Source organism: Mustelus asterias, chromosome 12, assembly GCF_964213995.1.
Source record: "Mustelus asterias chromosome 12, sMusAst1.hap1.1, whole genome shotgun sequence".
Taxonomy (NCBI): domain Eukaryota; kingdom Metazoa; phylum Chordata; class Chondrichthyes; order Carcharhiniformes; family Triakidae; genus Mustelus; species Mustelus asterias.
This window is the reverse complement of record NC_135812.1, coordinates 67,226,607-67,253,210: the sequence shown is the minus strand read 5'-3', so window position 1 is coordinate 67,253,210 and position 26,604 is coordinate 67,226,607. Positions and strand designations below refer to the sequence as shown.

Sequence of the window (26,604 nt, the reverse complement as noted above, 5' to 3'; positions counted from 1 at the left end):
CTAAGGGGCAATTTAACATGGCCAATCAACCCAATATGAATATGAAGTTGGAAGCTCATCTTGGGTTTGAATGAGATAGTGAGCTTGTGAACAAACTGGCTTAATCTCAGATTGTTGGCAGGGAGATAGAGTCGATAGTTTGGAAATGGTACTTGGAATAGGAGATAAAAACAATGGTTTCAAATCTCCCCAATATTTAATTAAAGGAAATTTCTACTTATCCAGTACAAGACTGCACATTTTCCCATTGTTCTCTTTATTTTCCTACATTTTCAGAAAAGTAAAAATATGCCAAGAAAATTATGACCTTTGACTTCTGAATACACTTTTGAAGTTTCCTTGATGTCTCAGTTGAGAGAGACTTACACAATGTCGACTCCACATCTTACCCCTACTGCCCAAAGTTTATTTATTAGTATCACAAGTATGCTTACATTAACACTGCAATGAAGTTACTGTGAAAATCCTCTAGTCGCCACATTTCAGTGCCTGTTTGGGTACACTGAGGGAGAATTTAGCATAGCCAATGCACCTAACCAGCACATCTTTTGGACTGTGGGAGGAAACCGGAGCACCCGGGGGAAACCTATGCAGACAGGGGGAGAACGTGCAGACTCTGCACAGACAGTGACCCAAGCTGGGAATTGAACCCAGGTCCCTGGCGCTGTGAGGCTGCAGTGCTAACCACTGTGTCACCTGCACCAACGTGCAAAGGCATTCCCGCTTAGGTGGGATAATGATTCCAAAAATATTCCTTAATCACAAAATACAGAAAAGTACATACCAAAAATTGGACTGATAACAGATGTCCCACCCCCAAAATATAATTTATTCATGGGAAATTGTCAAACTGGACTGATAAGAACAGATTTCCCCCAAAAAATAGTTTATTCATAAATATTGTAAAATTGTATGCTAGAGCATATCAAATTGAAAATGATAACAACGTTTCCATCCAAAACATTCATGACATCTGTAAAAGTATATTCCAAAACATTTCAAATTGGACTTGATAAAAAGTGCAATGAAATTTAACTTTTCTCCTTGGAGCGTGTTGCACTTTGAGGTGTTAATATTGTTACAGGGCTATGTGTATCAGATGAGGTTTGCATTATTGTTACAAGACCATGTGTATCAGATGATTTACTGATATGAAGCGGTGTTGCTGGTGGAAGGGGAGGTTTTCAGTCTCTTTCCGGATCAACTGAGCCAAGGTTATGCAGTGTGCACCATGGCGCTGATGGTGCGGCTGATGTGCAGACGGACGGGCGCAGTTTCCAGCGGGTTTAATCGCAAAGTCTCCTGCGAAACCCGGTTTTGGTGCAGGATCGCCGCCGGTCAATGCGGCCGCCCGAATTTACTCGCGGCGAAGGCGCTGTGTCCCTCCAGAGCGGTGAGTTACACACCAGGAAACGCTAAACACCCAGCAAGATGCATTGAGAGTGAATTGGGGGGTTTCAGATATGAAACTCTGTGGTCGCATTGGTGGTCCCCACCACATAAGGAGTAAGATTGGGGAAAGCGCTGATCTCTGGAATTCAGTCTATTCATGTCTGGCTTTGTGTCTGAGTTTTCAGGCCACTCAGTGATCAGACCTCCCTGTGGTGAATTTACTCATTCCCAATGGGGGATACAAGGCGGAAGGAGAATTTGAGGCAGCATCGTTGGATTTGGCAATGTCAACATTTGGTAAATGCAGAATAGTGCACTGTTGTGTGGAGTGATGTTTACAGGGTATTCAGGTGGTCTCTTCAGCCTCTTTAGGCAACTCGAGTGTTCACTGTAATGTTTATTTAACAATATTTATTCAGTATTGCTCAGAAATTGGAACTCTTCCTGTAGACATAGAACTACAGGATCCCTCAGTGCAGAAGGAGGCCATTTGGCCCATTGAGTCTGCATCAGCTCTCTGAAAGAACATCTTACCCAGGCCTACCACACACCTGGGGGCTATCTTCCCCAGGCCCACCTACCCCCCCCCCCCCCTCTCCCTCGCGTAACCCTACACATTTACCATGGCTAATCCCCCTAATTTACACTTCTAGGGATGCTGAGGGACAAGTTAGCATGGCCAATCCATTTAACCTGTAAGTCTTTGGACTGTGGGAGGAAACCCACACAGACACGGGGAGAATATGTTAACTCCACACAGTCCCCCAAGGCTGGAATTGAACCCGGGTCCTTGGTGCTGTGAGGCAGCAGTGTTAACCTCTGTGCCACTGTCCTGCAAAATAAAAAACAATTTTATTTACACATGCATACAAAATTGTCCCTTGCTCGTTAGAGGATGATTAGCAGCCCGGAAACAACATGAGGTGCCAACTGAGCTTTTTGGACACTAGTCTTAGATCAGTGGTGCGAATATAGTTGTAAACTGGCAAGATGAGGCAAATATGTTATTGAGCAGAAAAGTGAGGCAAAAATAATGCAATGGCAACTACTCTGAGAGCAGAGAATTTACCTGAAGCTTCTGTAGTTTCTTATCCTCCTGTACCTTAATTGGTTCAAATTTTAATGCCACAGGCAATATGTGATTCGTGACTGAGCACTATCGGGCTCTGGCCATTTACAGGTAGAGTTTAGGGCTACAAGAAATAATTTTATTTGTAATGTGAACACAAAGGCTCAAAGTTTTGCATATTAAAATAAACATTGTGGTTTGTATTAAACCTTTAGCGAGAAAGTTATTTTACTCTGTGCCAGATATTTTAGATCGAGATTCATTATTGGATCATTTTGAAGATATTCTGTATAAATATTACAAGTATTAGATTTTGTCTACTTCATGGAAGCAATGATATTGTTAAATGAGCTATTTGGTTTTATCTGAGAACTGGATATCTATATCATGGACGGGCATATGTTTTTTATAATGGCTGTACGATAGCACTCTGGGCAGCACGGTAGCACAGTGGTTAGCACTGCTGCTTCACAGCTCCAGGGACCTGGGTTCGATTCCCGGCTTGGGTCACTGTCTGTGTGGAGTTTGCACATTCTCCTCGTGTCTGCGTGGGTTTCCTCCAGGTGCTCCGGTTTCCTCCCACAGTCCAAAGATGTGCGGGTTAGGTTGATTGGCCATGCTAAAATTGCCCCTTAGTGTCCTGGGATGCGTAGATTAGAGGGATTAGCGGGTAAAATATGTAGGGATATGGGGGTAGGGCCTGGGTGGGATTGTGGTCGGTGCAGACTCGATGGGCCGAATGGCCTCTCTCTGTACTGTAGGGTTTCTATGATTTCTATGATTCTATGATGATGATTTTGGAGTCAAAGGTTCATTCGACTGGTCAAACTGCAATATCTCAAAGGTATTAGAACTCCTTAGGAGGATGATTGTGTTTTCCTAATCATCCTTGGCTTGTTGGGATTACTCCCACTCCTGACTCAGAAGGTTGTGGGTTCAAGTGCTACTTCAGGACAACATTTAGTCTAGAACTGCAGTGTTCTTTTGGGAAAGTGCTGCATTGTCAGAGAAGCCATTTTTCAGATGAGACAAACTGAAGCCCAGCCTGTCTGCTCATTGCGTTGTTTAACATCCTGTGGCCTATTCGCAGAAGAGTAACCTGAATGTCTAGAACAATATCTATCTCTGAGTAGAATTTTCAGAGTATTTAACCATTATCTCCTAACTGAGATTTTGCTGAGTGCAAATTGGTGAGGCACAGTGGTTGGCACTGCTGCCTCACAGCGCCAGGGACCCGGGTTCAATTCCTGACTTGGGTCACTGTCTATGTGGAGTTTGCAAATTCTTCCCGTGCCTGCGTGGGTTTCCTCTGGGTGCTCGGTTTCTTCCCACACTTGAAAGATGTGCACGTTAGGTGGATTGGCCATGCAAAATTGCCCCTTAGTGACCAAAGATGTATATGTTAGGGGGATTAGCAAGTTAAATTCATGCAGTTACAGAAAAGGGCTTGCATTCACTGCCAGTGAGTCAGCGCAGACTTGATGGGCTGAATAGCCTCTTTCTGCACTGTAGGGATTCTATGATTCTAAATATGATGTAGAGATGCTGACGTTGGACTGGGGTGGGCACAGTAAGATGTCTCACAACACCAGGTTAAAGTTCAACAGATTTATTTGATAGCACAAGTTTTTGGAGTGCTGCTCCTTCATCAGGTGAGTGGGAGTTGGTATGCTCTGTTTGTGAACCCAACTCCCACTCACCTGTTGAAAGAGCAGCGCTCTGAAAGCTCGTGCTACCAAATAAACCTGTTGGACTTTAACCTGGTGTTGTGAGACTTCTTATCATGATTCTAACTAGGAGCAGGAGTAGACCATACGATTCTTTGGGCATGTTCCTCCATTCAGTATGGCTGATCCTCAGCCTCAACTGCACTCACTTGCTACTCCCGTGTGCTATGATTGCCTGAAAGACCAAACGTCTATCAGTCTCAGCCATAAAACATGCTGAACGATGGAACATCCACAACCCTCAGTGGTAGAGAATTCCAAAGATTTAAATCTCCTTGAGTGAAGGAGGTTTTGCTCACCTCACTCCTGAATGATCAGCCCCTTATCTTGCAACTGTGCCCGCGTGCTCTAGATTCCTCAGTCAGGGGAAACAACCCCTCAGTGTCTACCTTGTCAAACCCCTTCAGAATCTTGCATCTTTCAATAGATCAATTCTCATTCTTCTATCTTCTTGAGAGTATAGGCCCAATTTACTCAGCCTCTTATCATAGGACAACCCTATTATCCTAGGAACAGATACAATGAATCTTCGCTGTACTGCCTCCAATGCAAGTAAATCCTTCCTTAAATATGGAGACCAAAACTGCACAAAGTTCTCCAGGTGTGGTCTCACCAAAGCCCTACACAAGTGTAACAAGACTTCCTTATCTTTGTACTCCAATCCCATTGCAGAACTGACCAACATGCCATTTGTTTTCCCTAATCGCTTGCTGTTTTGGTATACCAACTTTCAGTGTGTTTGTGTGCAAACCGTCAATCACTCCACATTAAAAGTAACCCATTGTGCCCTACAATGGGGTGAGTATGTGAAAGGTGCTCATTAATTGCAAGGTTTATTTGTTCTTGTGTTTACAGTTCAGTAAAGACCTTTGCCCAATATGGAAGCCTACCAGACACTCCACCCACCATCTTCACTACTTCAGTACAATGCCTCCATCACCATCTGGAAAGAAAGCAGACAGCGGCACTAAGAAGGGGGGGGTAAGTGCGGCTGGAGTTAATTTCGATGAATAAAATGGGAATGTCGATTGAGCATTCACTGTCAAATAGTTGTACAGACTATGGGATAGATTTTCTTGTTCCTGTGCCTGCACAGCCAGACTCCTTTGCGGGCATGTTACCCTCCCTGTCTGACATTCCATTAGGATTGGTTTACCTTAGTGTAGTTACAATATAACTACAACAACCATTTGAATTAATCAAGTCTTACTCTGGAAACATTAGCACAAAATCGGCCACCCCAGTGCATTATTGTTAGAGTGCTGCACTGTTGGAGGCGCTGTCTTTTGGATGACATGTTAAAAAGAGGTCCAAAACTGTCCCCTAAGATGCCTGTAAAAGATCCTGTAGTGTTAGTTTGAGAAGAGCAGAGAAATTAGCTCTATGTTCTGGTTCATATTTATTTAGCAATCAACATAATTAAGACAGGTTTTCTGGTCATTATCACTTTGCTATTTGTGGGAGCTTGTTGTGTGTAAATTGGCTCCTGTTTTTCCCACATTATGACAGTGACTATACTTCATTGGCTGTAAGACACTTCGGGAGATCCTGAGGTTGTGAAAGATGTTATATAAATGCAAACCAATTTAGGCCAATCTTTTAAAAAATTAAATACAGTATCTGATTGGAAGGTCCAGTTTTTCTCTCTCCATTGTGTAGAATTTAATGAGCAAGCATTGCTGTGAAGGTGCAGCATTGTTACATTAGCATTGTTTTGCTTCACAATGTAATACACCACAGTTGAACAGTGATAAATCACAACATTATACATGCAGATTGTCTGAATAAAACATCACTAAATATATTTTACTTTTGAAACTATGCCAAGTATCAATGTCTTGTTAATTACATTGTTAAGCTTTCTCAATTACATTGTTAAGATTAAGAGAAACAGGTGATGGGTATTAATTGTCTTTGATCATCTATAATAGGGGATCTAATCATCCACATATGGGTGGCACAGTGGTTAGCACTGCTGCCCCACAGCACCAGGGACCTGGGTTCGATACCGGCCTTGGGTGATTGTCTATATAGAGTTTGCACGTTCTCCCTGTGTCTGTGTGGGTGTCCTCCCATCCAAAGGTGTGTAGGTTAGGTGGATTGGCCATGCTAAATTGCCCCAACGTGTGTAGGCTAGGGGGATTAGCAGGGTAAATATGTGGGGTTACGGGGATAGGGCCATGGAATTTGACGACCAAGTGGGCTCAGTTGAATAGTGTCTGTGGATTAGATTAATGGTAACCCCACAGGTTATATCCAGCTGAGGTAGACTCAGGGCCTGCTCACTCTTGCTATCCACAAAATCACAGCATTTGGCGATTATTCACAGAACCATAGCTAAGTACCAAGCAGGGAACAGAAGAAGCATAAATAGGGGATTGCTGGGACACTGGGTTGTGTGGGAGGAGAGCTGTGAGACTGAACAAGCTATATAAATTCCCTCGATAAAGAAAAGTTGTGTGTCTTAGTTTCAGCTTCATCAACTGGCTTGGATCCTGTTAACACTAAGGTCCCCAGTGTTCAAAACCACTGAAATTATTTTAAATCTGGCCATCTATTTACAGTTTGGTTAATACTATTTTTTTTCTGAGACATGTTTTTTTTCTTTCTTAGTAGCCTGTAACGTGGAAGTCTTTAGCAATCACTTTTGCTGTCGGAGGAGGTCTGTTGGTTGTCATGAAGTACTTTAAGAAAGAAAAAGAAGAAAGTAAGTCTTGGTTACAACATAATTTTATCACTTTGCATCTACAAAGGGAAGATCAGAGCTTTTTCAAAATGGTAAAAGGTTAGAAATAATGGAAGTCCATAAAGGATTGGAAACCATGTGCATAATTGTCAAAGGCTACCACAGAAATTACTCTCAAAGGCCAGTGGAATGCTAAACTTTATTGCGTACTAAAATACCATGGAGTACATATCTACCTACATTGCCACAGTGACTACACCTCAAAAGTACTCAATTGGTTGCTTTGCAATGTCCTGTGGCTGTAACAGTTGCTATATAAAAGCATGTCTTTCTGGAAGAGAAACACAGCCTCTGTAATAAAAAACACACAATGCTATCAATGTTCGTCAGGTCTGGTGACATCTTTGGAGAGAGAAACAGAGTTAACGGGTGGATTTTTCCCGTCCCGCCCACCACGGGAATCGTAGCGGGCGGGAGCTGGACCATGCCACGGTCCGTTGACCTTAGGCAAGATTTTCAGGTCTTGGGACGAGCGTGGCTGGAAAATCCCACCCAATGTTTCAAGTTGACGGTTTTTCATCTATTCTAATGAAAGACCATGGACTCAATGTTAACTCTGTTTCTGTCTCCACAGATGCTGCCAGACTGGCCGAGCATTTCCACCACATTCACTTTTTATTTTGAGTTTCTAGTATCCACAGTACTTTTCTTTCATATTAATCTTCACTTTGTTGAGCTGGAGGGTTATTGGACTCCTATCTGCTTAGACTGGCTGTTTCCTATTTGAGAGCAGATTTCCACTCCATCTGACGAAGGAGCAGTGCTCCGAAAGCTAATGGCATTTGCTACCAAATGAACCTGTTGGACTTTAACCTGGTGTTGTTAAAACTCTTACTGTGGTTACCCCAGTCCAACGCCGGCATCTCCACATGATGAGTTCGAAGGCAGGGAGCATTTTAAATTGAGTGGGTGCCCTGCCCAATGTCTACCTGCCCGCCTCCGCTCCCATCTCAATTTTGCCAGGGTGGGGGTGGCATCAGGTGACTACCTGCCAGTGGGCCTATTGCGCCATTTAAGTGGGAAATTAATGCCCACTTAAGGGCCTTTAACTGGCAGAGAGGGAGGCCCATGCCAAGTGCCTGGCAGGTTTGTGGTGGACAAGGCTGGGGTTCCCTACTTAACAGATCCCCAGAGCCTATCAGGGGGTCTCTTACACCCCCAGCTTCCCTACCACTGGCTTCTCAAACCCAAGCCACCTCACCTGTCTCACCGTGACCCCCAGAATACATACCAAATCCCAATCCAGTGCTGAATGCCTCCTCCAGCACCACATGCAATACCGATAGTGCCCACTGCTCCCAGTAGCGCTGCAAGTACGGACAGCAACTGGCCAGCAGCTTTCTGAAGCTGGACTTCCCATTTCTGAGGCGCCAAAATCCTGCCTCAACTCCCATAATGGCCAATCGGCCATTTAATTAATACAGGGCAGCCCTACCGAGTTTCAGTGGGCTCCCCGCTTGAGTCCTGGTTTGAGTCGCTGTCTGTGTGGAGTATGCATATTCTCCCCGTGTTTGCGTGGATTTCCTCTGGGTGATCTGGTTTCCTCCCACAGTCCAAAGATGTGCGGGTTAGGTTGATTGGACATGCTAAATTAACCCTAGGTATCCCGGGATGTGATAGGTTAGAGGGATTAGCAGGGTAACTAAGTGGGGATAGGGCCTGGGTGGGATTGTTGTCGGTACAGACTCGATGGGCCGAATAGCCTCCTTCTGCACTGTAGGGTTTCTATGTTGCTAAGATAAAAGCAAATTACTGCGGATGGCAGAATCTGAAACAAAAACAGAAAATGCTGCAAAATCTCAGCAGGTCTGACAGCATCTGTGGAGAGAGAATAGAGCCAACGTTTCAATTCAGAATGAGCCTTTGTCAGAGCCTTTTGAGAGCTTAATGATGTCTCCGAGTGTTGTAGCACTGGTCGTGATTACAGAGAGAGGGAGGGTCAAGTTGGAATGATTTGAAACAAAGGACAAGAACTTTAAAATCAAAGCTTTGCTTAACCAGAAGCCAGTGTAGGTCAGAGAGCAGTGTGTGATAGGTGAGTGAGGCCTCATGTGAGTTAGGATATGGGCAGCAGAATTTGGATAGGCAGAGTTTATTGAGGGTGGAAAATAAAAGGCTGATGCGGAGTGTGTTGAAAAAGTCCAGAGGCAACAAAGGCGTGGACGAAGGCTTCAGCAGCAGATGAGGGGAAGCAGGAACAGAGTTGGGCCTGGCAGCATCTGTAAGGAGAGAAAAGAGCTGACGTTTCGAATCCAGATGACCCTTTGTCATTTTGAGGGATAAGCCTTTGACAGATGCTGTCAGACCTGCTGAGATTTTCCAGCATTTTTGGTTTTGAAAGCTTCTTTTTGTTTTCTTCAAGTTTTAGAATATGACACTGCCTCTGAGACTGCTCTTTCTACTGCCTTTTGGCAGTCATTTTCTAAGTTTCATGTTATAGATGTTTGTCAAAAGATGAATGGGTGGGTTTTTTAAATTTTTATTCTTTCGTGGGATGTGGGCATCACTGGCTGGGCCAGCATTTATTGCCTAGCCCTATTTGCTCTTGAGCTGAGTGGCTTGCTCGGCCATTTCCGAGGGCAGTTGAGAGTCAACCACATTGCTGTAGGCCTGAAGTCACGTGTAGACCAAACCGGGTAAGAATGGCAGATTTCCTTCCCGAAAGGACATTAGTGAACCAGATTTTTTACAACAGTCGATGATAGTTGGTGGTGGTGAGGGTCACCATTACTGAAACGACCTTTATATTCTAGATTTTATTATTTGAACTTAAGTTTCATCCGTTGCCCTGGTGGGATTTGAACCTCTGTCCCCAGAGCCTGGCCTTGGGATTACCAGTCCAGTAATGTTACCACTACATCTCTCCATCTGTGAATTGAAGATCATGCACAATGGGTCAGTGTTTTATTTTCTGATGTATGCATTTGTTCCCAACATACCCTGAGAGACGTTCACTGGAATTTTCCCATCCCGCCCACTACGCCAATCGTAGCGGCGGGGAGGGGGACCGTGGAAAGGGTGGGATTTTCTGGTTTTGGGGCAAGCTCGGCCAGAAAATCCCACCCATTGTTTTGAGATCTAATAATGGAGATATGGCAAAATAGAAAGCTCTTATTGAAAGTTCATATGAAGCTGTGGGATACACAAAGAACAGTACAGCACAGGAACAGGCCCTTCGGCCCTCCAAGCCTGCGCCAATCATGATGCCTGCCTAAACTAAAACCTCAAGATACGCACTCACAGAGTCCGTATCCTTCCATTCCCATCCTATTCATGTATTCGTCTAGATGCCCCTTAACTGCTGCGATCATACCTGTTCCCACCACTTCCCAGGGCAGTGTGTTCCAGACATTCAACACTCTGTGTAAAAAAAAAACTTGCCTTGCACATCTCTTCTAAACTTTTCCCCACGCACTTTAAACCAATGTCCCCTGGTATTTGACTTTTCTACCTTAGGAAAGAGCATCTGTCTATCCTTATGTGTTCATATGGTGTTTGCCCGAAAAGAATCAGTCATTTTATTAAAATTGGCTTTATTTAGAGCTTGAGAAGGAGCGGACCCGCAGTATTGGAAAGGCAGCTCTCGGAGGACCTTTTTCACTCGTCAATCATACAGGACAACCCAAGACGGACAAAGACTATCTTGGACAGTGGGTCTTGATTTATTTTGGGTTCACACACTGTCCGGACATCTGTCCTGAAGAACTGGAGAAAATGGTTGCAGTCGTGGATGAAATAGGTAACAATTTCAACAAAAGTTGGTGATTGAAAATGCGTACCAGATGATTAAATGAAAGGTTTTGCTGTTCAAGCTGATATCATTTTAAATCCAACTGATTAATGAGGCATATATTGAAAGCATGTGTGAACTAACATTAAAATGTCATTTCAGGTTTATGTTGCCCTAGTGTAGGTCCATAGGAATAATATTGTTCTTGAGGATAAATAGAAATGAAGGAATCATGGAATCCCTACAGTGCAGAAGGAGGCCATTCAGCCCATCGGGTCTGCACCGACCACAATCCCACTCAGGCCCTATTCCCGTAACCCCTCATATTTACCCTGCTAGTCCCCCTGACACTCGGGTTAACTTAGCATGGCCAATCAACCTAACCCGCACATCTTTGGACTGTGGGAGGAATTCGGAGCATCCGGAGGAAACTCACGCAGACACGGGGAGAACGTGCAGACTCAGCACAGACAGTGACCCGAGGTCGGAATTGAACCCACGTCCCTGGTGCTGTGAGGCAGCAGAGCTAACCACCGTTGCTCCCGGGAGTTTATACAGAGGAATATTCTGGTGCATTTTCTTCTGTTTTGTAGCACAGAAATCTTCCTAACTTTTTGTTGAAGGTCACATTTTTGTCTTTGTCTGCTGGGGGGATGTGAATAGACGTTTATAACAACAGTAAGTCTCGGGCCAACTACAGATAAGGGAGAGTTGAGTCTCAAGTGACACCAGTACTTCTCCATAAAACCTTTTTTTTGTGTGTGCCCTTGTTCTATTGTGTACCTCACTGCAACACATTGAATAGTAGATCCCCAAGTAGCTAGTGTAGTGAAGGATAAATACATGACAGAATCAAAAATGAATAAATTATATTCCTGCAGAAGGGGTCTTTCGGCCCATCGAGTCTGCACCGATGCATGAAATGCCCTGACCTGCCCATCTAATCCCACTTGCCAGCACTTGGCCCATAGCCTTGAATGTTATGGCGTGCCAAGTACTCATCCAGGTACTTTTTAAAGGATGTGAGGCATCCCGCCTCCACCACCCTCCCAGGCAGCGTATTCCAGATCATCACCACCTTTTGAGTAAAAAGGTTTTTCCTCAAATCCCCCCTAAATCTCCCACCCCTCACTTTTAACTTGTGTCCTCTCGTAACTGACCCTTCAACTCAGGGGAACAGCTGCTCCCTATCCACCCTGTCCATGCCCCTCAATCTTGAACACCTCAATCAGGTCACCGCTCAGTCTTCTCTGCTCCAACAAAAACAACTCAAGCCTATCCAACCTCTCTTCATTGTGGAGTTTAGCATCTTTTAAGAAAAAAAGTTGTAAATTTAATCAGTTAAAATAGAATACGTGAATATCCTGATTAAATGAGGAGGCAAGCCAAACTTGCATTGATGTAAGGATCCACGTTGTGTGATATTACACTTCTTCATCTTTTCATAACAGTTCTAACTTTCAGCATTAGGTTGCACCAATACTTGTTACAGCTTGTTCCCCACATTGCAAGGTTGACAGCTGTACATTCAAGCTACAAGGTTCCCTCATCAGGGTAGGAGCTTTGAGGGTTTTGCAATTTTTGATTGGGAGATTGATTTCAATGCCGGTTATTAGTCTTCCGTGACTGGTAAATACCTCAGTGGATGCCCAGAACCATCTTCCCTTCCAAGTGCAAGGCAGCATCTGTGGAGAGAGAAACTTGAGTTAACTTTTCAGGTCTGTGACCATTCATCAGAAGTGGGAAAAGATTAGAGATGTTATGGTGGCATTTTAGCTCCTGAGTGGGGGGGTGGGTGCAGTTTAGCTGTTGGGCAAGGGGAAGAAGTTCAGCGTGGTAGGAATTATGTAAACTGCAGAGTTTTAAAGCGAACAAAGAACAAAGAACAGTACAGCACAGGAAACAGGCCCTTCGGCCCTCCAAGCCTGTGCCGCTCCTTGGTCCAACGAGACCAATCGTTTGTATCCCTCCATTCCCAGGCTGCTCATGTGACTATCCAGGTAAGTCTTAAACGATGTCAGCGTGCCTGCCTCCACCACCCTACTTGGCAGCGCATTCCAGGCCCCCACCACCCTCTGTGTAAAAAACATCCCTCTAATATCTGAGTTATACTTCGCCCCTCTCACCTTGAGCCCGTGACCCCTCATGAACGTCATTTCTGATCTGGGAAAAAGCTTCCCACCGTTCACCCTATCTATCCCCTTCATAATCTTGTACAACTCTATTAGATCTCCCCTCATTCTCCGTCTTTCCAGGGAGAACAACCCCAGTTTACCCAATCTCTCCTCATGGCTAAGACCCTCCATACCAGGCAACATCCTGGTAAACCTTCTCTGCACTCTCTCTAACGCCTCCACGTCCTTCTGGTAGTGCGGCAACCAGAACTGGACGCAGTACTCCAAATGTAGCCTAACCAGCGTTCTATACAGCTGCATCATCAGACTCCAGCTTTTATACTCTATACCCCGTCCTATAAAGGCAAGCATACCATATGCCTTCTTCACCACCTTCTCCACCTGTGTTGCCACCTTCAAGGATTTGTGAACTTGCACACCTAGGTCCCTCTGTGTTTCTATACTCCTGATGACTCTGCCATTTATTGTATAACTCCTCCCTGCATTATTTCTTCCAAAATGCATTACTTCGCATTTATCCGGATTAAACTCCATCTGCCACCTCTCTGCCCAATTTTCCAGCCTATCTATATCCTGCTGTATTGCCCGACAATGCTCTTCGCTATCCGCAAGTCCAGCCATCTTCGTGTCATCTGCAAACTTGCTGATTACACCAGTTACACCTTCTTCCAAATCATTTATATATATCACAAATAGCAGTGGTCCCAGTACAGAGCCCTGCGGAACACCACTGGTCACAGACCTCCAGCCGGAAAAAGACCCTTCGACCACTACCCTCTGTCTCCTATGGCCAAGCCAGTTCTCCACCCATCTAGCCACTTCTCCTTGTATCCCATGAGCCTTAACCTTCTTAACCAACCTGCCATGTGGGACTTTGTCAAATGCCTTACTGAAATCCATATAGACAACATCCACGGCCCTTCTTTCATCAACCGTTTTTGTCACTTCCTCAAAAAACTCCACCAAATTTGTAAGGCACGACCTCCCTCTTACAAAACCATGCTGTCTGTCACTAATGAGATTGTTCCGTTCTAAATGCACATACATCCTGTCTCTAAGAATCCTCTCCAACAACTTCCCTACCACGGACGTCAAGCTCACCGGCCTATAATTTCCTGGGTTATCCCTGCTACCCTTCTTAAACAACGGGACCACATTCGCTATCCTCCAATCCTCAGATACCTAACAGATACCTAAACCTGGAAAATGCAGGTCTGGCAGCATCTGTGTAGAGAGTAACAGAGTTAATGTTTTGAGTTCATACGACTATTCCGCAGACCTACCTTTTTGCTTTTTTTGCAACAGCAATCAGGCCTCAAAGATCTGTCCTTTGGGCCACGCCCAGCAATAGAGAAAATCCCGCAGATTTAAAGGGACGTCGCAGCTTTTAGCCTTCAGTCCGAGCTCTACAGCAGCCATTTCTGCCACAGTGCTCGTGACCCCTAAATCTTGTCTCATGACCCCACCGGGAATTGTGACCTGCAGTTTAGGAAACCCTGTTATTTTCTGATCTTCTATCATTATACAAGATCAAAACTAGGAGCAGGAGTAGGCCATTCAGCCCTTTGAGCCTGCTCCACCATTCATTATAATCATGGCTGATCATATTCAATATCCTGATCCCATCCCAGTCCCCCACCCCCCATATTCCTTGATGGAATCTTAGAAACCTTACAGCACAGAAAGAGGCCATTCCGCCCATCAAGTCTGCACTGACCACAATCCCACCCAGGCCCTACCCCCATATCCCTACATATTTACCCACTAATCCCTCTAACCTACGCATCCCAGGACACTAAGGGCAAATTTTTAGCATGGCCAATCAACCTAACCCGCGCATCTTTGGACTGTGGGAGGAAACCGGAGCACCCGGAGGAAATCCACGCAGACACGAGGAGAATGTGCAAACTCCACACAGACAGTGACCCAAGCCCGGAATCGAACCCAGGTCCCTGGAGCTGTGAAGCAGCAGTGCTAACCACTGTGCTACCGTGCTGCCCTTGCAATGGAATCTATATTCTTATATAAACTTAGCAATGGAATCTATATTCCATTGAGATACTTCGAGTATAGGAGCAGGCCTAGGGGATGTTTTACTTAGTTGTGCAATTGTACAGGGACTGTAGAATTGTTGTAACTTGTTTAATGCAGACACACATGTGAAAAGCATTATGCTGTGCAATGATTAGATCTCTATTTTGTTTATTGTGATCTTATATCTCTCTTGTACTTCCTGTTACAGACAAAATCCCCACTTTACCAAACCTGACACCACTTCTGATCACAATAGATCCAGCCCGAGATAACGTTGAGGCGATGGCAAGATATGTCCAAGGTGAGCTGGCAAAGAAATAGAGAATTCTGCAATTAGGTAACAGATTGATTAGCACATACAAGGAGAAAGAAAGTTAATGTTTCTGGTTTAATCCTTTTCCATTGCAGAGGCAGCTTGATCTGTGTACTTGCATCATTTTCTGTTGTTGCTTCATGATTTCAAACACGTGCAATTTTCTTTTTTCTTTTCATCCGACTAATATCTTTTAAAAATCCTTTCTGGAGCCCCACTCTTGCATCCCTGAGAAAGGAAGATGGCATTAGGTTAAGTTCTTAATCTGCATTGTAGCATTAAAGTCTTCTTTGCCTCTATGGGGTATGTGTGTGAGTCTTCAGGCACCAGATCTTTTAGTTGGCGTGCGTTATTTTTGCAGTTCTTACTGTTATGATGCCAGATCAGAAACTCTAAGGTATATTATGAAGTTAGACTAGACCCCAACAATTCTCTATTTTGGGCATAAATGTGAGGAAAGGATGCTTTGCCTCATGAGTAGTTCCACTAACAAATTAGGCATCTCTTATCAAAAGAACATTTATTCGTAACACAGTTTAAATTTACCTCTAACAAAATGAAACAGTTACATTCTTAACCGTTGAACAATCTTTAAACATGAAAAGAAACAAACTGTTAACTTCTAACTTATTACTATTCCGTTCCAACTTAGCAATACTTCTCTTACAGACTTAAACCCCTCTTTAAAAATAGTTAGCAAATCCAGGCATACTTGCGTTGACTTGGGCTAACAGCTTTGGAGCTTTCAGAGAGAGAGAGAGAGCCTCCAGGCTTCTGCTTTTAACCAGCGACAGTCAGCAATTGCCCTTCTTAAAATGAAAATGAAACTGTTTTTCTGCTACAAGCCTAGCTCCTCCCATTTCTAGTATCACATGATTCCATCCCTGCATAACCTAACTTACCTTATTACTTTAATCAAAGAAGAGCCCATTTAAGGCTTCTGTTAAATAAACCTTAAATGGCTAAAATGAGTATAATTATCCTGCTTTCTCAGAATCTGCTGCATTCCTCCCAGACAAACCGACTGCTTGTAACAAAAGAGCCCCCCCCTTAAAAATAAAATATATTAATAGCACAATATCATCACATTACTACCTAGTACTACAAATTACGCTGGGACATTCTGAGGTTGTGAAAGGCACTATATAAATTCATTCCTTTGGTTTAGTATGTAAATCTTTTTTAGAAGCACATACTATAATGTAATACAAATACATTTTTGATTCTTTCTCTAGAGTTTTCTCCAAAGTTAATTGGCTTAACAGGGTCGCAAGAGCAAATAGAACAGGTATCGAGAGCCTACAGAGTGTATTATAGCCAAGGACCTAAAGATGACGACAATGATTACATTGTAAGTAAATTTATTTCCACGTGCCAGTGTTTGATTGTTTTAATTTCAGACTCGTAGATGTCTACAGCACAGAAAAGGCCCTTCGGCCCATCGCACCCACGCCAGTCACAAACGAGACCTAATTATTCTAATCCCATTTCCAGCACTTGGTTCATGTATGCCTTGGCATCACATGTGCATGTCTAAATACTTCTTAAAGGTTACGAGTTTCTCTGCCTCTACCGTCCTTTCCAGACTCCCACTATCCTTTGGCTGAAAAGATTTTTCATCACATCCCCTCTAAACCTCCTGTCCCTTACCTTAAATCTATGCCCCTTGGTCATTGATCCCTCCAGCAAGGGCTACCCCTGCACTAGAAACACTCTACTTCAATCCTAGGCAATTGATTGACCCTATTTGTGCATCCATTTACTTCCCATTTTAAAATTACATCTTCGTTTTTGGCACCACTGCTGACCATAGCCTCTTGCCCTAACTGGCGAACTGTGTAATTTCTCACACTCTGAAGCTCCTGTTCATCCTTCTCAGCGCTCTCCATCTCCAGCGCCGCCTTATAATTTATCTCCTTCTCTGCTCATAGCTTCCTATGGATGGACTCATTTAGTCGCAGACTAAACAGTCCCGCAGCATATCCTTGAGAGTCGCAGTGCTCTTGAGATCTGTCTTAACTTGGCAAAATATGTTGGATTAATTTCCCTAGGGGCTGTCCCAGTTGAGTTAAACTAAAATTGCTACAATATTACCAATGGCTTCAGGTGGTAGTGTATTCACCAATTTAACTATCTCAGTGAGTGACTTGGAGTCAGGCGCACAAGAGGATATGAGACTGCATATTAAATTGTAGACTTGTGCCCCACACACGCTCAGAAGGATTACCTTTCTCTTCCACTCCTCCTCCATTTTGTTGGCCGTGATCTTGGGATCATTTTATGTTTCTCTTATTCTGGTCGCCAATGTAAGAATTCTGGTTCACCAGTTAGGTAAATAGCAACTGCAGCATTTACTTACATATAACTGTAATACAGAGGCCTGCAGCCTCATGGCTGCCAGTCAGCTTCCAAGAAGGTTCTGGAACAGAAACCCCTGCTTACCAGGGTGATCCTTCACCCTGCTCCTCAATTGATTCCCCAGGTCACATGACCCCTACTCTGCAGATTGATCCTTAAGGGGACAATCACCACAGAGGGGCGGCTGGAGTGAGATCCAGAAGCCCTGCCGTCCTCTGGCACTGGCACTCATGGATGCCCACTAGTGTCTGCACTATGTAGTTGATGCCCTGAACCAACGAGTTAATGCCCTGAACCATGGAGCTCATAGACTGAGCCATGATTTGAACACTTCCTGTCATGGATCTGATGTCAAGCCCCTCTTCACTGCGGTCACTGTCTGTGCGGAGTCTGCACGTTCTCCCTGTGAACGTGTGGGTTTCCTCTGGGTGCTCCAGTTTCCTCCCACAGTCCGAAAGACGTGCTGGTTAGGTGCATTGGCCATGCTACATTCTCCTTCGGTGTATCCAAACAGGCGCCGGAGTGTGACGACTAGGAGATTTTCACAGTAACTTCATTGCAGTGTTAATGTAAGCCTACTTGTGACACGAATAAATAAACTTTAAAAACTTAAAAAAAAACTACCAGCATCCAGTAGTTTTAAAATGGCTTCTCTGGATTTATATATTTCTATTTCTTGCTAAATATCGCAACGTTCTTTTTTAAACAGTTTGGAAATGTGTTGATTTTAGTTGCTGTTCGTTAAAACTCCAAGATCTCTGTCCAGTTGCAACAGCTCAGCTATAGTTCCAGTTAGCATGTTATCCTGATTCACCCCTCTGCCAAGAACTCAGAATGTTACATTTTCCTGTAGTAAATTCACAGAATATTACAGTGCAGAAGAGGCCCTCCGGCCCATCGAGTCTGCACCGATACATGAAAGGCCCTGACCTGCCCACCTAATCCCACTTGCCAGCACTTGGCCCATGGCCTTGAATGTTATGGCGTGCTAGGTACTCATCCAGGTACTTTTTAAAGGATGTGAGGCATCCCACCTCCACCACCCTCCCAGGCAGTGCATTCCAGATCGTCACCACCCTCTGAGTAAAAAAGTTTTACTTCAATTCCCCCCCTAAACCTCCCACCCTTCACTTTTAACTTGTGTCCCCTTGTAACTGATCCTGCAACTAAGGGGAACGGCTGCTCCCCATCCACCCACTCCACCCACTGATCATGCTTGTTAAGATACTTCTAAATCCGTGTACATTGATATTCATCATTTGCCACCGCTCCCTATTTAGGGCCTGATTTTACCAAAACGGGCGCAAAATCACGGTAAAGTTGGGCGGCGGACCTTTAACGCGATCTGCATCCGAATCCGAGCAGATCGTGGCTTTACCGACACCCGATTGGGCCCGCGCCCGAATCAGGCAACCTGACGATTTAAATGCATTTGCATGCACTTAAATCAACTTAATAAACCGCGCGCCCATCTCTCCCGCTCTCTTGCCCCTGCAGGGAAGAGTAATCTGTGGCTGGTAGTGTACCAGTGATGATGTATCCCTTTACAGGCCCAGCTTGGTCCTTCTCCAGTGTCTCCTCTTGGAGTTGTACTGATCTTGTAGCCAGTTTTCATGCGGATCCACTGTGGAATCAGCCGGTTCTGCTTCATCTTCTTAGCGAGGAATCGCTTCATCCTGAAGGTTTTGTGGGATGGCACGTCCACTCCAGCAGGAGGGATCGGCTGCAGACTGGCAGCGGAACCTCCCCGACCAGAGGATGATACGTCACACCCACTCCCCTCCCACTCCCCTCCCACCACCCCCCCCCCCCCACCTCCCTGACCAGAGGGTGATCTGGCAGCCCCCCCCCCCCCCCCCCAACCCAGAGGATGACCGTCAGAGAGCCGCTCTCTCCGCTTTCTGCTTTTTTTTTCTTTTGCGCCCGGGCACGCACTGTCAGATTTTTTTCGAACTGCGCATGCGCAGTTCAGAGATCCGATCGGTCCGCCAGTGCTAAGCCCCGCCCACAGCGCGGATTGGGCCGGAGCCGGCAAAGCGCGTATGGGCGCACTGGAAAGAGGATTCCAGGCACGGATCTATTTGACGCCTGGATTCGGCACTTAGACTCAAAATGGTAAAATTCCCCCCTTAGTGTTGTCAGCATTGTGCACACCATTTTCTTTCCTCCAAATCCATAGGAAATGTAAACAGCATCATTATTGCTGAGTCTTGTGTCACTCCACTGGTTACCTGCCTGTGCACTACTGTTGTCTATAAATCAACTATTTGTCAATCCATTTTCATTCATTCCCATTTATCCGGGGGTTTGGACCACGTGCAATAGCTTGTTGTGTAGGAAAGTGTCAGATGTCTCCCTGGGATCCAAGTAGTTAACATCCACTCTCTCAGAACATCAATATCTGTCTCTCTTATCTTTTGGTCTGCCGTCTGCTCAAAGAAATCCAGTAAGTTAGTCAAGCATGCCCTCCCACTCATAACACCTTCCTTTAGCAGATTAGCTCATTCCCTTCAAGATGATCCCTTATATTATCCCGATTGACTTTTGGCTGGACTGGAAGATCCTGGTAGCAAGCGGGATTGGAAGATTGGACAGGAAAATCTCGGCTCTTCTGTTTTTCTTTTAAGCTGCCGTTGGATTCCTTTGCTTTTAACTATGTTGCATTGGCATGCACAATGGCTGTATTATATGCATCCCACATGGAAGGCACTCAGTCTGTTGATGGAGCTACATGATAGTGCCTAAAACAATAGAGTCATAGAGTTTTACAGCACGGAAAGAGACCCCTTGGCCCATCATGTCTCCGTCGGCCATCAAGTGCCGATCTCGCCCCACGATCAAGTCCCTTGATCCTGCAACTGCCGTTCAATAAGATCATGGCTGATCTTGTCTCAGCCTCAATTCCATTTTACTGCCCGTTTTCCATAGTCCTTCAACCATTTACTAATTAAGGATCTGTCTATCTCCTCAAATTTACTCTCAATGTCCTGGCATCCATTGCACTCTGAGGTAGTGAATTCCACAGATTCACCACCCTTTGAGAGAAGTAGTTTCTCCTCATCTATTTTAAATCTGCTAAATATTGATGGTTTCACCCTTGATCTCCTTGGACTGGAATGTCCTGTCCCACAGTAAGCAGTGTATTTAACCAGCAGGGCAGTTTTTGATTTGTCCTTAACCTTGTTGATTACTATTACAATGCACCTCCATCCCAGCCTCAAACCACTTTTGTATAAATATTCCGTTTTGTGCACCCATATCTTGGATCTTCTGGACTTACATGATTTTGTGCAAATAAACAGGATCAGAAAGGTTTTTTGTTTACTTGTTGGTATTTAAGAAGCGAATCTCAGTAAAATTATTGAAAGGGGAGCATTAAGGCCAGATGCAAAATCCAAAGCCTGTCCAGTTTAAAAATAAACCTTAGGGTTGCTTAAGCTGAAGTATTTTCAGTTCTAATATTAAAGTTTATTAGTGTCACAAGTAGGCTTACATTAACACTGCAATGAGGTTACTGTGAAAATCCCCTGGTCGCCACATTCCAGCGCCTGTTCAGGTACACTGAGGGAGAATTTAGCATGGCCAATCCACCTAACCAACACATCTTTCGGACTGTGGGAGGAAACCAGAGCACCCGGAGGAAACCCACGCAGACATGGGGAGAACGTGCAGACTCCGCACAGACAGTGGTCCAAGCCGGGAATCGAACCTGGGTCCCTGGTGCTGTGAGGCAGCAGTGATAACCACTGTGTCACCGTGCCGCCCGATAGATACGTAGCAAAGGATTATGTTGCAAAAAGTTAACTGCCTTTATGTTATCCATTTGTTTCAGGTTGACCACACAATAATCATGTATCTCGTTGGACCTAATGGAGAATTTCTGGAGTATTATGGTCAGAATAAGAATAGTGCTGAGATTTCCGGTTCTATAGCTTCACACATGAGAAATTTCAAACACAAGTAATCTGAACACTTGACTGCGAGCGAGAAAGAAAACTGGTCAAATCAAGCTGACCGTTTCTGGGAAATAAAGGATACAATATTTCAAATTAAGCAAAATAATAGTCCAAAGTTCTTTTGGCAGAGGGTACAAGATTGCATGTAACAACACCTGCTCCTTTTGAAGATGTAAGCACATGTGAAAACTGAGTAAATCCAATAACAAAGTTAGAATGATGAATAGAAATGGGAACTGCAAAGGTTGCTCAGCATCTGTAAGGAGGAAAGACTTTGTTATGCAGCTTCAGGGTGCATGCCTTTCATCAGAACTGACAAATTACAGAAGGTTGCAGTCAGTCGATTGCCCCATTAAGAATGCTCCAGTGCTTTTCTCTGCATGAGCCACTTCATCTAGTTCCACTCTCCTGCTTACTGTTTGTACTCTTTGATATTCCTCCTCTTCAAGCAACTGCCTGATTCATTTTTAAAGGAATTTCTAGCCTCTGCTGTACATACAGATTGTGGGAGAGAGCTCTCCAGCCCCCATTTGCTTTCCAACTTACCCTTTAATTGCTTTAAATTTGTGCCTTTTGTTCCGGTCAAGCCTGCCAGCGAAATGAATCTATCGCTATTTACCTTATCCTAACCCTTTATAACCTTGAAGACCCTTGTCAGATTATCCCTTAACCTTTTAAGTGCTAGTGACGAAGGCCTCACCTTCTCAAGTCTCTCCAATTATTTTAATTCTTCTGTGAAATGTGGATGTTGTTGGCTAAACCAGCCTTTGTTGCCTAACCCTATTTGCCTTTGAGAAGATGGGAATGAGCCACCTTTTGTTTGAACCGCCTCCATCTGGTGTAGATACACCCACAGTGCTGTCAGGGAGGGAGTTCCTGGATTTTAACTCAACGAGAGTAAAGGAACAGTGATATATTCCCACGTCAGGATGGTGTGTGGCTTGGAGGGGAACTCGCAGGTGGGTGTGTTCCCATGCACTTGCTGCCCTTGTCCTAGGTGGTAGAGGTTGAAGGTTTGGAAGGTGCTGTTGAAGGAGGTTTGGCAAGTTGCTGCAGTGAATCTTGTAATGGCATCTTTGTAATTAAGGTGCATTTATTTCCATGGGTTTCTTCAGTGTTATCAATGGTAAGTGCTGCACAAGCTGTGCAACTAATAGCCAATGGCACTCCCTGCCCTTGGGGAATTAAAAGTAGCCTGCTTAGAGCCACCTCGAAGCATTGCTGTATGAACAACGTTTCCTCTGGGATGTGTAACACAACACATCCATTTAAACCATTAACCAGGCAGTCTGCATCTCGTTTAAATGTAAGGTTTAAACAATGACATTTCTGACACTGTGAGTGGGCTTTTCTGGCCACGCTCACCCCAAAACTGGAATATCCCACCCGTGGCCAATAGACCTTTGCATGATCCCCCCACCGCCTGCCCGCTACGATTCCTGTGGTTGGAGGGAAGGGAAAATTCCGCCCCATGAATCTCTTGGCCTGGTTTATAAGGTCAATCATGGTATCCAGCTCAAACCTACAGTGTTGTGGCTCAGAAGCTTAGGTGCCAGCCATTGAATTAAGGTGACGCGTAATAACAAGTTTAATATTTGCTTCTCTTTAGTCTCTTCTTCCTTTGAAGACAGAGAACCATGCTGGGCTCTGGTTCCAAAAATACAGGCAGTCCTCTTGGTCCTAAGGCAAGTGACCATTCTTCAAAATGTCACCTGAGATAATGTTAGCAGGTCGCTCAACTGGGGCAAGGGTGGTGGGGGACACAGGAAAATGAAAGAGAATCATAGTTGAACTTGATCTGCCCTCTCTGGCCATCCATGTGAATACATTTTACAGAACGGTCTTCGTGGATAAAGAGGATGGGATTTCCCAGAGGCAACCTGCCACTGGCTGGTGAAAGGATCTTCCAGTCCCACTGCTGTCAATGGGAACTCCATTGTTGTTTGCTCTCTCTGCCACTGGGAAATCCGCAGTTGGGGTTTTTTTTGGGGGGGAAGGGTTTGGGATGGGAGGATATTGATGAGACCAGAAGATTCCGCCGATGGGAACAGCTGGAAAATCCCATCCTCAGAGTGTGTGGTGTGGCTGATTTTTATCTTCTCCATCACTGGGGTATTATTGTGCACAATTTCTTAACACCATTATGGAGTGGTTTCAAAGACCCAGATGGGAATTTTCCTGACCCACCCACTGTGGGAATCATAGTGGGCAGGACAGAACCATGCAAAGGTTGTTGGCCTCGGGCGGGATTTTCCAGTGTTGGGGCAAGCGTGGCCAGAAAATCCCAACCCCTGTGTGTACACCATATCGACTTAATCGTACAATAGCGCATTCCATTACACCCAAGTTAGAAACATTCTTTTGTCTATAAATGGTATATAAAAATGCTTCTCCAACATCTTTTCAAGACAGATTTATTAGTTGGCTTGACAGAAGTAAATTTAAATTGCTGTATCTGAGATCTTACAGCCTGACTTGCTTGTATATCTCATACAAAGACATGTACACAGAGCACCTGTTTAAACAGTATTTCTGACAACATTGTTAGTATTGTGGCTTTTCAACTATTACAAGAATTATCTTGTGAACAGAATTTGTTAATTCAACTAAGCAGAGGTAAATATTGGAGACTGTACCTTTTTATAAAGTTATATTGAGGAATATAAGATATTATAATGTAAAACTAAACTACCAGGGAGGTATCTTTGTGAAATGGATCTGTCTAGCACCATGAGCTCAAGCCTAGGATAGTTACTATTTGAGATGAATGATAGACGTCAACCATGGAGGCAGAAGTCAGTGGGAGTAAATGTCATGTAAATTAGGCAGGACACTTGGCATCTCTTTATTATCTTTAACTATTTCTTTGGCTGGGATCAATTTTCTTTTCACGCTATTAAAAGGACATTAATTTGTTTTTGGTAAAGTAAGCTCACAACATGCTCTGTCGCTTCGAACATTCCACAGACTTTCGTGCCTTTATCTTTGATGATTAAAACATGATAAAATAAAATGTTGTCGAGAATCTTTTCACAATGTATGGCTCACCATAGTTGAGTGACATGGTCGGCAGTTCACAGTCACAGAAAATTATCACAGCATTGACTGTAGTAATGGTACATGAATAATAAGGGAAATGGTGCAGACATTTGAGATGTAGAATTATTCTGTAGTCAACCTCATCTGAATCTGTCTTTTCTCAGTTTTTTCTTTCCTTATACAACTTCTCAATTTGACTAAAAATGAACTATCTGATTTGAAGATTAAAAGTTTGTCTTTTAGATTGTAAAATGGTCAAATACATGAGAACACTTATGGAAACATGGGTTACAAATGTTCAAGGGCAGAAAAAAAATGGCTCAGATTGTGTTGAGAATAAAGGGAAAGCTCTAAGCACTCATTGTTTACTATGGAGCAAATCAGACAGTAACTTCCAGAGTCCGTGCTTACATGGTTAAATTGGAAAATTAGCAAGTTGCAATCTGAGTTTTCCTGCTACTTTGCTGGCTGTGCTATAAGAGAATCTCCCTAACAGACTCAAATGAAGAATATGAAACTCCTTTTCATACCCACTAATTACTAACTCAATGAGACAAAAAAAGCTAGGGCAGTTGCATTCAGGTATAATTGATGTTATTAACGGCTTAGTAAGTCACAATTGTTGCCATGGTATTTGGCCTCTGAAAATGCAATTTTACAAGTGTGGAATCTCATTCCTTCAGGGTGGAATCTCATTCCTTCAGTGTTTAATTTGTGTTGGAAATTTAAAATCAAGTTGGTGACCAGATCTTCTGGACACATGACCCAAGTTGCCTACCTGGACTCCATAGGAGTCCCGACATGCTGACCTCTGGGAATTGTGCAGGAAAATTGAACTTTTGACAGAATTGCCCGACTCCCCAGGACCCTCCGCAAATGTCTCTGACTCTGAGTTAGAGTTGGAACTTCAGACAGTTCCGTGGGACCTAACTGGATAGTTACCCATGTTACACCAGAGAATCCTAATTAACTTTTAGGTAACTACAGAACTGACCCCTCCAACCCAAATCGAACACCCAACTATCCCTGACCTAATCCAACTAGCCCCTGGCCTGACTACCCTTCCCATCTACAGTGACCCACCTCCCAAATTCCGCACCTGCCAATTCAATCACTTATCCACTTACCTCACCCTCATACCACCCTATCCATTCAGTCATTCATCCACTCACCCTTCACAAAATATTCATTCATTCACGGATTCACTAACATTCTTACTGGGTATTTAAATTGACCATACTGCAATTAATGCCGTAAAACCCCTCTCCTCCCCCAAATGCTACAGCAATGCGATGGAGTTATCCGATCAATCTGTACTCAGCATTGCTGGAGAAGCTGAGCTCGGAAGACCCAACAAAAGATGTGGAGCAGTATCTAGTTGTGGGAAAATTTGAGTGGAATGGCAATCTGATGATGATTGTTGCTTTGCGGAAGATCCGGATCAATTTTTTTACTTTTTCTTTCTGCCTCTTATCTCTCTATTAATCCCATCGTTCCTTTCCTCTTTCTATTTTGCTTTCTGTATATGATTTATGTGGAGACCAGAGAAGAATGCTTGCTTTTGCCTTTGGAGAGACCGCCATCAGTATTTTTAAGGATTATTGGCTAGGTTCCTTAATAGTTAAACAAATTGTACTGCCATTTACCATGATTACTCCAACTGTTTCTCTTTGGAAGTTGCAGTTTGCGTTCCTTAAATAAGTGAGATACTGATTTGCATATCTAAATAGCCTGTCTTTTTCACTACTAAGCACCCATTTAAAAGTTGAATGTTGTTTCAACTGGACAAATGGGTGCACAAATGCGCTGGAGGCTTTGGTGGAAGAGGTGGAACTGAGAAACATGTTTGTATTTGTCGGAGGCCCTCCAGGCACATTCTTAGGAGGGAGTGGGCAGAAGTTAGCGGGCAGCTGTCAATATACCAGGAATGTTTCCCCTTAAACACGGATGCAGTCCAGGAAGAAATGTAATGATCTCACATGAATTGTCAAGGTGAGTCACTGCACCTGCAAATGTCAGATCCTACCAACTGCCCCAATAGGAGATGGCCCCCATCCATTGCTCAACTGACTACACCCAATCACTTACTTTGTTGTTCTTTTAAA

General features: G+C 44.1%; 1 protein-coding gene across 1 annotated transcript; it reads left to right on the top strand.

Moving 5' to 3' along the window:
• Positions 1 to 1,119: 1,119 nt before the first annotated feature.
• LOC144501549 (protein SCO1 homolog, mitochondrial-like) lies at positions 1,120 to 24,464 on the top strand. The gene is made up of 7 exons (XM_078225408.1): positions 1,120 to 1,393; positions 5,044 to 5,169; positions 6,805 to 6,895; positions 10,476 to 10,673; positions 15,042 to 15,134; positions 16,382 to 16,497; positions 21,337 to 24,464. The coding sequence occupies exons 1-7, from the start codon at positions 1,232 to 1,234 to the stop codon at positions 21,466 to 21,468; spliced, it is 918 nt and encodes a 305-aa protein (XP_078081534.1). The 5' UTR covers positions 1,120 to 1,231; the 3' UTR covers positions 21,469 to 24,464.
• Positions 24,465 to 26,604: the final 2,140 nt, after the last annotated feature.